The 15,499-nt window shown below is 40.9% G+C and overlaps 1 protein-coding gene across 2 annotated transcripts in view; it reads right to left on the reverse strand.

Moving 5' to 3' along the window:
- Window positions 1-15,499, reverse strand: part of LOC124065358 (vacuolar protein sorting-associated protein 13B-like) — a 308,396-nt gene that overhangs the window by 24,391 nt on the left and 268,506 nt on the right. For both annotated transcript variants that reach the window (XM_046400672.1, XM_046400674.1), the window contains 3 exons: window positions 4,812-4,967; window positions 2,401-2,670; window positions 377-460 (listed from right to left, as the gene is read on the reverse strand). In XM_046400672.1, the coding sequence (XP_046256628.1) occupies window positions 377-460; window positions 2,401-2,670; window positions 4,812-4,967 (510 nt within the window). The remainder of the gene's footprint in view (window positions 1-376; window positions 461-2,400; window positions 2,671-4,811; window positions 4,968-15,499) is intronic.

The raw sequence follows: 15,499 nt of genomic DNA on the forward strand, positions 1-15,499 counted from the left end.
TTCAGAACAATAACCAGTGAGACATTACCGCCAAAACAAACTAACTGAATCACTGCACAGAATTAAACTGGCAAGAAGAGCTGTGTGATGATGATCTTAGATTTTCAATAATTGAGCTACGGTGGAGTCTTTGTGGTCATTGTATATCAACTTATATTAAAGAAAAGAAAGGTTTTGTTTTTATGGATATGTAAGGCTTTGGTGTGTTCATATAATAGTTTATGGCTCTCATAAACTGCAAATTTCTCCACTGTGGGACTAATAAAGGATTATCTTATCACCTAGCAAGAGCTAGAGAAACATATACATATAGTAACAGCAGATATTAAGCAAAGAAATCCAACTTTACGTGAGAGTTTGTGCACAGGATACTCACCACTCTCTGCTGCATGTGGGAGTCGGGTTCAATTGTGATCAGAGTACACCACACATAGAGCAGAGAACCACTGGAGCAAGGCACCTGTAAGGAGACACACTGGCTGTTCATGATCCTTACTTACAAATCCAGCTGTTCAATTCAAAGCTTTTGTAACAAAATCTATGTATACACAAGTCTGTACTAATGGAGTGTCTCTCCATTATTGCAAAGGGTTAACAAGGAAAAGATTGATCAAGGACACTCAAGGACAACTTGTTTGTGTTTGTTTGCGGTTGGAATATAAAATATGGCTATCTGATGACTTAATGCTTCTCACTCACTGACAGAATGTTTATTGCCTCCATCAGTAACGCATTATCATGTTTTGTCCTAAAAACTTTGTTTCTTGGCTTCTTCCAGTAGTTAAAAGTTAAGTCTCCCTAAAGCCCTGCAACACAGTATCATGGCTGAGGCGACTGACAAGTGTTAGTGCCAGATAATGGGCCATTACAGGCAGTTAAATCTTTGCAAGATTTAAAGGCTGAGAATGTGCCCACCGAAGGCTATGCACTTTTAATATGTCACTGGTGTTTGTCCCATTTACCCCTCACTCCTCATTAAAGCTTCAGGATGCCAAGGCACATTACAAGTGGTCTGGTTTATGACAGACCAGAGACTTCATTTACTGGTGGGGACAGCGGAGTGGAGCAAAGACACAGAGCAAACATTCAGTTTTAATATCGTAAGCCTTGCAAAACAGTCCTGTTAAGATGAGGGAGTAAGACTTTGAAAACAGATACTCTATAGGCTGGATCCACCGAAAGCACTCATCACTGCGACAGGGTCAACGTGACCTCCTGCACACTGTCAAAAGCAAAGGACAAGGGAAAAAAGGATGTTGAAACAAGAGTTAGGGAGGAGGAAGGTGAGATATGAGGAAGAGGAGTTACTCTGGATGAATTACTAATACAGATAATCAGGAAACAGATGAGAAAGGAGACAGACATTGACAGGGGAGAGAGTTAGATGCTGGAACAGGTGGACGAGCTGAATTCCAGAGGAAGAAGTAAATAAAGAAGAGGAGTTAACAAATGCAAGATAGATGAGTGAGCCAGTGTGTGGGCGAGAGAGGACAAGGAAGGGAGGAATCGAGAGGGAAATAGCAGGAGACCGACAGATACAGAGAGATCTAAGGACCCAGCTACTAGTCCAGGCAGCTCTCTCATTCAGAGCCAACCCTCTATATGATAATGAATGGCTGATCTGTGAAGAACAGATAACAGCAGAGACTGGAGTGGACTCAGAGATGTTCTGGCCCATACACAGAAACTGAGTGTGGCTAGCTGTTAACAGCATGGGGTTTATAAAGAAAGAAGACAGAGAAACAGAGAAAGAAAGGGAGGAAGAAAACACAGAACAAGAGCAGCAGGGATGGAGTGTAGGAGCAATTGTCTGGCGCTAGTCCAGCAGTGTGAAAGTGCCTTCAAAGCCTCTCCCTGTGCCCACATATCAACTAGTGTTTCCTGTCTATGGTTAGTGCTGTTATGAGAGAGCATAAACTGTATTTTCTGCCTCTCAACATGGTTGGGTTATGGGTTGGAGGGCCTTTGTAAACCTATCTGAGGGAAAGATCTCAATCTGTTCCCTTGCTGTGAGTAGCAGCGTGGAAGCTCTGCCACTGTGGCCACCCAGGAGAAGAAGATCAGACTGGCCACAGTTGGTGGTCCAGTCACCAGCTCCAAACATGTGTGTGTGGATGGAGAGCCGCTTGGAAGCAGTAGTGTGTGCAATGTGTGTCTGTCTGGCTAGCACATTCAATAGCTTCATTTGGATAACTCCCTGTGCAATGGAGATACTACAGTGTGCTTTTCCCTCTGCCTTTATCTCATATCCATATCAAACATGTCTTTTTAAAATGGCATTTAAACAGATAATGAGGCCAAAACAGTAAGATCATACAGAGAGGTATTTCCAGACCAACTTCAGCTTAATGCTCAATAGTGACTCAACATTCTTGGTGTGAGTCTGTTTTGTTACCATACCTGTACAACAGAACTGCTGCTGCTGCCCTTGTCCCTCCTCTCCAGCTTCACATCCTGGGACCAGTCCTCATCTCCTCGGGCCCTCACACACAACTCTGTCATCTCAGCGTCCTCCAGCACATAGGAAGGCAGCTTGGCCCCTGCCTCCAGGCAGTCACAGTATTCCCTGACCACCGTCTGACTGTCAGGCCCCACGTAGTGCTGTACCACTCGCAGCTCGATGTCCTGAGTCAGGTAGCTGCACATCACCTGCCGTCCACAAATTATTACCTGGACAGAAGAATATTACAGGGCAGAATTGCCACAGTTAGAAATAAAATAATTAATCCTATGCACTATTGGAGCCGACAGACACTGAGCCTTGAACATAGAGATGGCTGTAATCTGAAAATGTCCTCCAAAGAAGAAGCTTCTATATATTCTGATCTAATAGAAATATAGGTTACGCTCAAAACATTAACAAAACACAAACACCTATGTCAGATCTAGACCTAAAGCATGTGCTTTTTAATTCATTTATATATAAGGGTTGCTAGTGAAAACGTAGGAAGACTAAGACAGCAAAACCCCCAAAACCTGCAAAACCTGAAAAGAACAAGAGAAACTCTGTTTAAGAGAGGGTTTGGGGGTTGTGAAGATTTGTTGCTTTTCTCTTTTTGAATATTATTTTAAACTGTGTACCTTTGGGGTAATGCAAACAATTTCAAAAACAATTTTGTTCACTGTTTACTGTTTACAGATGAAATATTTAATCAATAATTCAAAAATAATCAAGAAATTAATTGATCATGATAGAAATTGTCCATAGCAGCCCGAACATCCCCACATTCAAGTGTTCTTCTACAGGCATCAAAAAGTATGAATGCATGCGTGTGCAGATGTATATGTGTAAGACAGATTTATACGAGGGGTGTTTTTTAACAGCAGCCAACATGAGATGCCAATATAAATGATAAAGAGGCTATCACATTAAAAGACAATAGGGTAGCCAGACAGTGAGGGTAAGTACAAAAGTGTGTGACACTTTGAGAATGAACCCCCTGCTCCACTCCAAGAAAAACACAAGACGAGGTATGCTCACGCAGGCGGGAGCCAGCTTCCTCTGTAGTGGCAGCCGCTGTCCCACTCTGAGGCTTTGTGTTGTGAATTGGATGTGACCAATGCTCATACCCTATCATTGGATCCGATGGGAACAAGATGTAAGCAAAGTCTGGGACAGACAGAGGAAGGAATGCGAGAGGCTGAGTCTGTTTTGTCTGGAGGACGAAAGGGAGACATGTGCGACACTTGACACTGTTTACATAACACCGTGTCACCACTATAATCTGATGGCATCGTTGCATTTTCAAGGAATACTCTGTGCCTTGTATTTGTGGAAAAATCTAAACATGATCCACCACCATTCTTGGTGTAAAAAAGGCAAAGGCGGCTGATTTGGTTTATGCTGGTTTATGATTTTCTGTGATCTTCTGAGTGGATTGATGAGGCTCATTGTGTTGTTGGATGGCTTCAGGCTCATAAGCTTTTGTTTTAGTGCTATAAAACAGATTACAAAACAGAATTCACTCTGTTGTTAGCCAAGCAACAACTAAATCATAACATACACATGGAAAAATCTGGAGATTAAAAAGTGCTCATCCCAAAATGAGTACTGGGAAAAAGGCCAGGCTTCCAAAGTGACACATAGCAGCAGTCAGACATAATGCAGTAAACAAGTTCATACTTTCTGTGTTGCTCTAAATCACTCACACGACTTTTTACAGATTAAAAGGAAGATGATCTGCAGGATCCTGATATTCTTGGTTTTGTTAAAAGCTTTGGTCCTTGTTTATTGCTGTGGTCTATTTACACCACAAATCTTCACTTGTCAATTAAAAAGTGTTAGTAGTGGGGTAGTGCTCCCCATTGTCCCTCATTTAAGTGCTTAAGGCAGTGGGTCTTAAACTGTCATGACAAGGCCCTCTGAACTGACACAAATTAGTCCACTGAACTCGATGTGATGAGATTTTGTCCCAGCGTGTCACATCTGATGAAAGATTTTATTGCATGAAACCCATGTATTCTGTCATTGTGTTACCTATGGATGGAATAAAAACAAATTATTCCCCTTTTTACTGTGGCCATGCATTCCCCCTTCTTTTAAAACCAGATTAAAACTAGATTAAGCTAACTGGAAAGTTTTTTGTTCTTACAACAGTAAGAGCAAAACATTATATAATCTTGTCTTATATCTTAATATTATTGTATCAAAATAGACATTTATTGCATGCAGGAAAACTAAACTGAATGCAAAATTCTGTGTATAATAAGGTTTTCCGAATAAAGAATGCAAACAATTTACAAAATGTTCTTTTGTCACATTTTTTCTCAAGAGCTTTTATGGGCTTGGTGTACGTCAGTAAAGACTGTACCTGTTTCTGGACACCGTTGAGCTGCACAACCTTGATGATGAGTGAGGCCGTGCGTCCTTTGTACTGAATGGTCCTCAGCAGAGTCCCTACGTTGTCCACGCTGAAGGCTTCTGACCAGCGCCAGTTTCCCCATCCCTCGATGCAGATGTGCAACAGCTGCAAGAAGGGACAGACAAACAGGCAAACACACACACACAGGACGAGAGAGAGAGAGAAAACACCAGACATGAGAGGTTATGCTTCTTGCCCTTTATTTATCCCCAAGCAAAAGGCAAGTAAACAACAAGATTCTTTGTTTAGAAGATTTTGGTATGGGGGAGACAGGAGACAACAAAGTTCCTGTTTACTAGTGCTGAACAGGCCTGCTGCTGTTGGAAGTAGAAATGGAAGGTCGCACACAAGAAACTGGATGGTGGAAAACAGCTGATGTGGAAGCTCATTATGGCTGTGTGTGTGTGTGTGTGTGTACTTGTGCGGTTGGATGTGAATGGCTCTGTTCTCCACAAGTCTAAATAAGAGGCTGATAGTTTGCCACTCAACCTTCTTCAGCTTCATATCCATCACCTCAGTGTGGAGCACATCCATGTGTGTGGCACGGTGGAGACACACAGACTCAGGAGGACAGCAATAAACACACTCTGTCCTATCTTTGAAATTCAAACAACTTAACAATGGTGACAATTTTCCGACCGACAATTTTTCATATAATTTCTTGTACTGTGGTCCACAACATGGCAGCAGGGCACAAAATATGCAAAGAAACACAGTTTCTAAAATAACTATCTGTTATCTGTATATCTGTTTCTGCAGGCAGTGTGCACATGGCTGTTCTAGATTAAGAATCAGCTTTATTGACAGTATATATATTTTTACATACACACTGAATTCGTCTTCTGCATTTGACCCATCCTTAGTTGAACACACACATGCAACACCCGGCAAATTACATGCAGTGAAACACAAACAGGAGCAATGGGCAGCATCAAGCACCCGGGGAGCATATTGGGGGGTTAAGTGTCTTTGTCAAGGGCACATCAGCTGGCTAATGGAGGAGGGGGAGCATTTTTTTTGCATTAATCACTCCACCACACCCAAAGTTTTCTTTCCCGTCCGGTGGGGGAATCGAACCGGTGACCCTCCGATCACAAGCCGCTTCTCCAACCTCTAGGCCACGACTGCCCAGATGATTTGTTCACCGCACACCATCACTGATTTACTTTTAAATAAGGTGCCATGAAGTGTTGCTGCAGCCTTTCTGCATGTCCCCAATTTAAAAGCCCTCCTAAAACATGCAGTACAATAGCTAGGTGAGCTGGTCAACTGTCCATACATTAACATCTGAGGTACAGTGAGTTCATTTGTCTACTTCTCACCACAGGATGTTGATCACTACATGACAAGGAAACTCATTTGTCAAACAATGTGAGTGTTGTGATGAGATTACAGTCACAGTACAGGAGCAGAACCATAAACAAGCAGGGAGATCTAAAGCCTTCTCCCCGCCTGAGGCAGCGTGACTGACCTTCCACCTGACTGAACCCTCTGTGTCAGTCCTGCTGCTGACAAACTTGTAACAGTTTAGAAATGGAGGAGAGAGAAAAAGTGAGAAAGACAAAGAATGTATGATGGTGAGACACATGGGAGACAAGGGGCTGGAGGGTTGGGGGGTACGGGTTCAATTCTCTCCCAGAGGAGCAGGGACCAGACTGAAACCCTGAAATGTGCTTTTGAAGATTTACACTTTGGCTCGTTGCTTCAATGTGTCGAACATTTAGACAATCTGTTTAAAGAAAAACAAATTACTCCTGAGGTCAAAGAGCATGAGGGGACCCTGGTCAAGACCTTCTATGTTTCTCTCCACTGCAGTCTTTCCTCACTGTTTGAAGGCAGATTTCTTTACAATAACATTCTTAATCAAAGCCTGAATTCACTTTCTTCAACATCATCCCTCCTCCCTGTCGGTTGAGTGGAAATGACATAATTTCTCAGAGCTCCTGCTCAGTGGACTTGCTCACGGGGAAAGTGGCAGAGTGGAGTAAACAGCCAGGTGGCAGAGGTTATGGCCAGGCCAAAGGGTGGAGAACCACTAGATGATTCCCTAAACCGGCACTAACTTTGTAATCAAGGCCAGTTAAGATCATGGTGGTTTGAGGAAAACTTAAATAACTGTAATGTGGGATTTTCTGTCATCCTGTTCTTACTTTTTCTTAACCACTAAATGAGATGGAAACCTTTTAATGAGAATCAAAATCTTGTTTTTTTGAAAACCTCATTTCTTAGTATTAGCTTCTGTCTTTAAAATTTCAAGTGGTACTGCATTGGTGTTAACCGTGGTCAAAAATCCGCTCTGCTATGCCTCAGCACCATCTGCAAGGAACAATTTGTTATTTCAACACGTCTCTCTCCTTTGACCCCACTGTTCCTCCCTCCCTCGCTGTGCACTTTATCACGCCTGTGGCTCAACTTGACCTTTTAGGGAGAAGTCATAATAACGTCTCTCCTCGAACTTCAAACAGCGACTGTGCTCTTGTTTTAATTCATCACTGCTCTGACTCAAGCAGCAGAAAGGAAAGAAGAAAAAAAAAACAGCAGTGACATGGATGAACTGGACACGTACGACAACAAGAATGAAAAATAAGAAGTTGCTTTGTGACTTATCCGACTGTTGTGACACTGACAAAACCCAGTCAGCCACATGTGGTGGTTTTATGCACAAGGATTAAGTCTGGCCTTACACTAAAAATATTCAAGTGAGACAACAGAAAACTTCAGCAACAGAAATTCTTTTGTAGGGGGATAAGGATTTATGAAGCAAAAATTCATAAATCACCTTTTTTACCAGCAAGTCAGTTAGTCGTAGTAAAGGAAGTATTCAGTCTATCTCACAACACTACTCACATGCAAACAGGTACATTCATACCGGCCATAAAGGGGTCCCATTCTGAAGGTATTTCAGTCGAAGTGATTCATTATAAGACTATGCTAAAGCTAACATGAGACTTCAGTGCTGTGGTTAGACAAATCAAATGGATATGCTCCAGTTACAGTCTTTTCAGTAGCAGTTTCTGCTCTGACCATGGGAACACAAAGAGGGAATTTCATATCAGAACTCTGCAAGATCCAGACTGATTTATCTAATTCACACAGCTTCTGTTGCAAAAAAAAAAAAAACAAACAAACAAAAAAAACCTGCAAAATACATTTTTGTCCAGAGCAAACACTGTGGACATTGTGCCCCATCACTTACTTTGAAATTGTTTTAGGAAAAGATTTGTTTGCTGCCAGTGTGGGCAAGAGGCAAGAGGATGAATTTCTGTGTACATATGGATAATTTTAATGTCCATATGGACACCTCAGTATTGTTTTAAGACTTGAAAACGTACTGTAGGTGACAACATGACAGTGCAGAGGGGAAACTTTATGAGAAAAATTAAAACTGATCATCGGAGTCACTTTTTGAAACTTCAACACAGTAAGAGTTAACATTTCACTCAGTTTTGCATTTTGCTTGTGGTGCACCCAGGCATGTTAAGAAACCATAATCACATCTGCTTTCTAATTTGAAGATCTGTAACCTCAAGAGCCAAAATGGTGTAATACCCTAAAAGGCCATGCACGAGAGCAAAGTCCAAACTGCCTGACTTGTATGATGGCTTGACGAGGCCAGCATGCCTAGGTGACAAACAACATTGGACTGAAAAAAAAAGAAGCAAAAAAAACCCCCCAAAATGTACATAGTAAGTTTGAAAGTATGACTTATTTAAGTTTAAAAAAGCAAACAGAAACCATTCAAGTCTTCACTTTGATATACACATAAACTGTAATAATCTATAATAACTATATCAACTCTACAAAATGTGATTCTTTTACTATACTAGTATCTTGAGAAAACCCAACCCAATTTTAAGAAAAAACAACTTTCAGCTTGTAACCTCAGATGTGAATTAAGTTTTTCTGTAATATCCAAATAAATCTTCTAAAAAACTCCTACATTCACTCTCAAGTACCTGGCGCTGAGTAGAAGACTTTGTGTCCAAAACCAACTAACAACCCATCTGTCTTATTATGATCATTTCCCAAGCTGGGTATTGAGTGTGAAAGAAATGCGAAATTGAAGTCTCAGTCCCTCCTTGTTTTCCTTAAATCCCCAGGGAGAGATTGTGATTATAGCTGGCTGATAATGGACATTTAGATTTCCAGCACGTTGCTGGACTTCAACTTTAGTACCAGAGGGGTCTGCACAGGGATTATCAAACTGAGTAATTGGATGTAACCACACAAAGCATTTTCATTCGGTGACTGCACTGTACTGCTCTAGAATATTGTCTGTTATCTTTTTCACTGATAGTAAGGAGCATATGACCGGGGTCATGTCATACTGTTGCTTTCCAATAACAACTATGGCCACAAGCCCTGATGTTAACAAAATAAAAGCAGTCTTTAGATGTAACTTGACCAATGGTACTGATATATCAATAACAGGCTCTAGTCAGACATATTCCCGACTCATTATTATAATCAAACTACAATTATTTATCTCAAATCTTAGAAAATGAACTGACTACAAGTTACTGATATGTCTTGTTTTGACAGTGCAACAAAGCCTTATATCATTGTTGGTCAAAGGTTTACAGTGACATGTTTGTCCTCATGCACTAACATAACTAAAATACAGGCAATTCATCCCAGTTCCATGGAGATAAATCATCTTATTGAGCTGACAAAGGGATTGTCCATTCCTCCTTGAACTGAGTCAACTCCATTCTCTTTGCTCTAATGTCCACACACAGTCAGCCTGCACGACCACGTCATCACAAGAATGAATTGCCTTTTGGTGGTCAAACATGGCAATGATGAAAGTTGAAGTCTGATATGCTTTGTATATTACCATATAACCCCTGGGTTTACTGGCTTTGCCACAATCCAGTCAGCTTAAATAGCCACTAAGATCTCCTTACTGCTAATAAATGCTGAGCACATAATGATGCTTTGACATTTGTTTTCAAATCAAACAGTCTGCTGAAATTGTGACTAACACAAATGTAACAAGGAACACCTGTCAACTAAACCAAATATCTGAGGGCGAGAATGATGATGTTAAAATCCACAGAGATCATGTGGGGACCATGTATGGTCTTATCGCAAGATCGGTACCACATGAACTTTCTGAAACTCCATCACCCACTACTCCAAGTTGCTATGGAAACTAAATGCAGAACCCAAACACGACACTGACACATTCAGAAAAGGTGTTAACGTCTGAGAATTACCATCACCACTCATCCAAACTGTAAGTTATATTCAGTGAGTCAATCAGCCAACCAAATTCCATCATAGGTACGATGTCATGTCTACTTCTCATCCCTTGCTTAATCCTGTCCCAAGAGAAAATCATTAGCAACAAAATTTCCTGTAAAAGACCTTAAGATATCAGTCAGTCATAACCAAAGCGATGAGTATTAATTTCCTGGTAAAAACAGTCATTAACCTCATTTGAATGGCAAGGACTCAAGTGTCTGGTTTGATAATGTGGGTGGCAGGAAAAGAAACACATAGTGTTGGACAAACAAAATCTATGAACAACTGCATATATATACAACAAGCACCCTCCAAACCCTGTCCTCCTGTAGACAGAACGAATCACTTCTGTCACTGAAACCACTATCCGTCTATTGTCCTTCAGCAGGAATGTGCTTGGACGTGCATAACAGAAATTAAGTGTCTGTCTGCAAAGGAGACATAGTCAGTCTTTCTGGATGCTGCAAAGATGCTGACAAAGCTGCAGTGGTTGTTGGTTGCAGCCCCCCATTACTACCATTCCATCATTTCATCTCAAACAGAGTCTATTAGGAGATTTGAGACTTGGAGATATGGAGTAGAGGTATAAACAACACCAGTAGCACTGTGCACTAGTTTTCCATTACAGGCACAAAGAGGCTGTGGTAGGTCTCAATGGTCTTAGATACTATTCAATTAAAACCACACAAACTACATCAATCTCTCTCCAGAGTAAAACTTTTTTTTTTTATTTGAAAATTATGTGAATTCAATTTCATATAACAGAGGTTTGAAAACAGTCTGACAAGTCTCTGTACTGCCCATCTTATTTAATGTCATCTGGGCATAAATGAGAATAGAGGGATGTGGAACAGAGGCCTGTCTTGTCTGCTGAAATAACTTTGGGACCAGGGAGCTAGCTAGCCACCTAACAAATTAGAAACAGGTTTATACCCAGACAACAAAACAAAAGAATACAGAATATGTCCTCTAGAAAGGATAAGTATGGGAAAGAAGAGAGATGTAGTCAAAGCTGAAGTGCAGTGAAAGAGAGAACACGGAGACACAACAGTACCCTTGCCAGGGCAGTGAGGGCTAACCCATGTAACATGAGGGAATTATGGTGGCTTTAACAGCTGTCTGCAATGCTTCTTTCCTCCTTGGCTCCCTCTCTCTGACAAAAGAAGCAAGGCAGTGCAACATCAAAGCCCAGATTTGCAAGTCTAAGAAGCGGTTTGGGAGCTGGAAGAAGGTACAGAGAAAAGGCATTGTGTGGGTCCGTGGCTGACAGAGGAGATGTTAAGAGGTTTATGCTTGACTAACACTGTTCCATAGTTCTCCCTCTGGTTTCTACCAAGGCATCTTAGACATCCAGAGCCTCAAGGGTTCCAGGAGACGCAGACACGGCAAGTGTTTGCACCAAATGAAGGGGGCTGACAAAAGGAGTACTGTCTGAAGGAGAGATGATGGTAAACCGCATGGTGGGGGGATGAAGAAGTCAGTGGTCGAGGACCCTTGGAAGGACAGGGACCTTGTCTCGGTCAAAGAACACAAAAACAAAAGCTTGCCCTGGGCTGTGAAACTAATGTAACTAATGCTACATACATACATTGTACTGTGCACATATGCATAAGGACACAGGCAAACCTAGTTTCACCCACCAATTCTTCAAGCAAAGATCCATCCAAACATCCATCCTTTCTACTTCCTGTTCAGAGTCACATGACACTGTAGTCTATCCCAGCTTACACAGGACAACACATGCTAACACAACCCTGTATATAGACAAACACAAATAAACAAACATGCAAACTGTACATACAAATGAACAAAAAGTAGTATGTTTTTGATCACAGGCTGATCACGCAAGAAGTGACCTCAGTCACCCGTATCACAACCACAACTAGAGTGCCTCCAATCTATGGGCAACTGTGGGCTTGACTCAGCCTAACTCAGACAAAGTGAATGCAACTGATGTCTCCAGTGGTTTGACAATGCAATGCATAGTGCAATGTAACACTTCACTACAGAGAGGATTGGTTCACTACAATGAAACCACAAGCTCTCCTGCAAAAGAACAAATGCAGCATGGGTTAACCCCATACAGCTACCACTAACCACAGAGCGGTAGAGTGTGTAATGAAACTGAAACCCAGGAAAAATGTAGAAAACATATCACCACAACATGGTCACATACTAAACATGGTCATACACTAAAAATGTTTTTCCTGCTTCCAACATGAACGCCAGTAAGAGGTACATAAGTGTTTTTTGCCTGGCCTACCATCCACACACATGAATCTTGATACAGCTCTTGGTGGCTTTCAAATACTCATATGTTGGACCTAATATTGCAAGGTTTGATAATCCAAATGATACTTTTTTAAAGTGTGTAACACTTTAATATGTGTGTGTAATTATCACTATATATAATAATAATTATACAGTATATAATGTAATAATTTTCCCTTAAGCCTTGCACCTGTTGGTCTTACTATGCTACAATCATCATGCAGTTCTTATGGCAATGGTCATACAGCACAAAGGTGCTCTCCGTGGTACTGAACCCAGGGTAGCACCCATGGGACCACAATGTTCACCGATTCTTAACCTTCAGCTCCCCATCTTGTGATTCAGAAGAGAATCAAGCAGCACGGAGGTTAAGTCAGTATGGATTCAGATGATTTTGCCTACCCACAAATTGGACACAACCACTAGTTTTAGAATCCAGACAAATTTCTGCCAGAATGGTTGTGTTTTGGCAGGCAGTTTGAAGGGTGTCACAACGCCTGCTGAATCGCCCGCCTGACCGCACAATCCACTGCATTTCTGCCATGTCAGAAATCTGCTGACAGGTTGTCAGTTTGTTTGAATAAACTGCGTGGAACTTATCAATGGACAAATCCATTCCTTTCTTACTTGCAGTGTGGTACCCAGCAGTGGACAGCTGGTTAGTGGATGGGAGGTATCTGGTGCTGGTCTTGAGCAATTACTAAAAGCATTCAAAATCTATATTAATTGTTTAAAAAGTATTTAGGACTGTTCAGAGGGTATCTGATTGAGCCTCGTGTATACTTGGGTCACATGTGACAACAATAGGTTGCTAAAAGACATCAGCTACATCAACACATAAAACTGACATCATAGAACAACTGTTTTTTTTTTTTCACTCATTGGGACTGAGATTCCAACTGAATAAATCTACTGCCACAATGTGGTCAAGGGTCATTAAAACATACCAACACTTTTGCCATGTGGAGACCAATCAGAAACAATTCTGCTGCCTAAACAAGGTTGCAACCCATGGTTTAGGTCTCTTTGTTGTAGTTTCAAGGCCAAATATTTGATGGAGAGGATGAAAACAGATTTTTAAACTGCTAACACATTGGCATGTTTAAAAAGATTTACATAGAAAAACAAATATGAGATTCTAGCAGCTCAGCTCTCATCAACATGATAATTAAATTAATCTCTTCATGTTAGAAGGAGAGTTTCCTCTGGGGCAAACTACATAGAGAATGGAATTACCCAAATGTATATACACACACAAAGTCCTGACAGCCCGACAGATCATCAGATATACAAAATGGAATCAAAATGAAATCTCACAGCATGTCAGTGAGTGAGAAAACAAACTCTTGTAACAGACTGGCCTGAGTTTGGAGGGATGAGCAGGAATTAACTGTACAGAGCATGAAGACAAAAAAGCGGGCGGTGAAGGTGGTGATTCACTGTCTTCCATTTATTTCTCATGAAAATCTTGGCTGAAGCAGCTGTGGTAGAAAGTTGGGAAATGTATTGTTTTAAAATGGTTGGATGAAGACCAAATGGAGGGTTGCAGAAAGATGAAAATGGGTCCCCAGAATATTCAGTAGTCATTGATTTCAAAAATTACATTATGGGAACATTATGTTGTTGAAACTTTGTCTTTGCAATGTAAGGCAAACATGAGGTTCAGGACTGCTCAAGAAATAACCTATTAATCACTAATCAAGCCTGTTCCCACCAAGCACCGCTGAGAGAAACTGTGTAGTTTCAGCTCTCTGGTGACATATACAAAGAATAAGTACTAACAAACAGCAAGTGCCAGTTTTTCAAAATGAAAGCTTTATTGTTTGTGCTTGTCCTCCCTGAGGGTTAGAAGCTAGTGAGGAAGAAAGGAGTACAGGAGTTTAGGTATACAGGTCTGATAGCTGCTAAAGCATAGAGCATTTTGGCTAATATCTGCAGTGAGTTGGAGGTCTAGTGATGGTATGAACAGAGGTTCAGGCACAAGAAATTTCAGAGCCTTGGGTGTGATTCTATAAATATATAATACCACTCTTATAAAAGAGTATGTAGCATCCATACTAAAAGTGTACTGGCCAAAAATGGAAAAAAAAGGGCAGGCAGCGTCCCCTTACAAATCACAGTCCACCTGGAAATGTGTGCACGTGGTGAGACAGTGCTGATGAAATACTGAGGGGACTTTGACTTTGGGACAGCTGGAAAAGAAGACAAAATGGACTAGTGAATCAGTATTTTTTTGGGTGACTTTTGAATTTTAGAGGTCTGAATATCTGGTGGGGAGAGTTGGTTGAACAGTTTTTCTTTCTATTTTGGGAATTTTTAGTTTATTAACGTGTACACATTAGTCTGGACTTTTATTTATTCATATGAGAATATAAAATAAGGAGACAGAGAAGGTGTTTAGTTTAGCATAGAGCTACTATTTGTTTTTCCTTAACTCTATTTTCATTGTTGCATTATTTGAGCTGTGCTGACTACAGAAGTCCGCCAAGTCTTCTTCGCTCAACATGGACATTTTCCATAGACCAGGAGAGTGAAATATGCATGGCTTAATAAAGCAGTAGGTTTGTCTAATGATGATGCTTTCATTGTCCTGAGGTTATCCTAGCAAAGCAGTCATGATTTATAATGATCCTCTCTCTTTTTGCCACAGTTACAAAATGTTGAAATAACCAGTACACAATGCATCTTCAATTTTAATCATTAAGGCAATGACAAAGCCTTTGCCTTAATAATCACCACAGCGAATTAGTTATTTTTTTAGTCCATTAGTGGATTGTTTCAGAGGACATGCCTGGACGTGACAGAGGGTTACAGTACAGGATAAATGACTGTACTGCTGTACACAATGATGAACTACTAATGACTCAGAGGGGGAGAATGTTTCATGCATCAGTACTTCATGTTACTACACAACAATGTGAGCTTAGACACAAACCATCATCAAAATATAAGTCAGCGAGTGGCCAATGTTTAACCTTTGCGTAATGATAAAGTATTCACCTACCTTTTTTTTTCTTTCTTTTTTTTTCTTTAAATCTTCGAATAAACAAGAGAAAAGTGTAGGTTTTCTACTGGGATCAAAGTGGACAGCAGTCTCTTTCATCAGCTTCTCTGCCTCC

Source organism: Scatophagus argus, chromosome 9 (assembly GCF_020382885.2).
Source record: "Scatophagus argus isolate fScaArg1 chromosome 9, fScaArg1.pri, whole genome shotgun sequence".
Lineage (NCBI taxonomy): Eukaryota > Metazoa > Chordata > Actinopteri > Scatophagidae > Scatophagus > Scatophagus argus.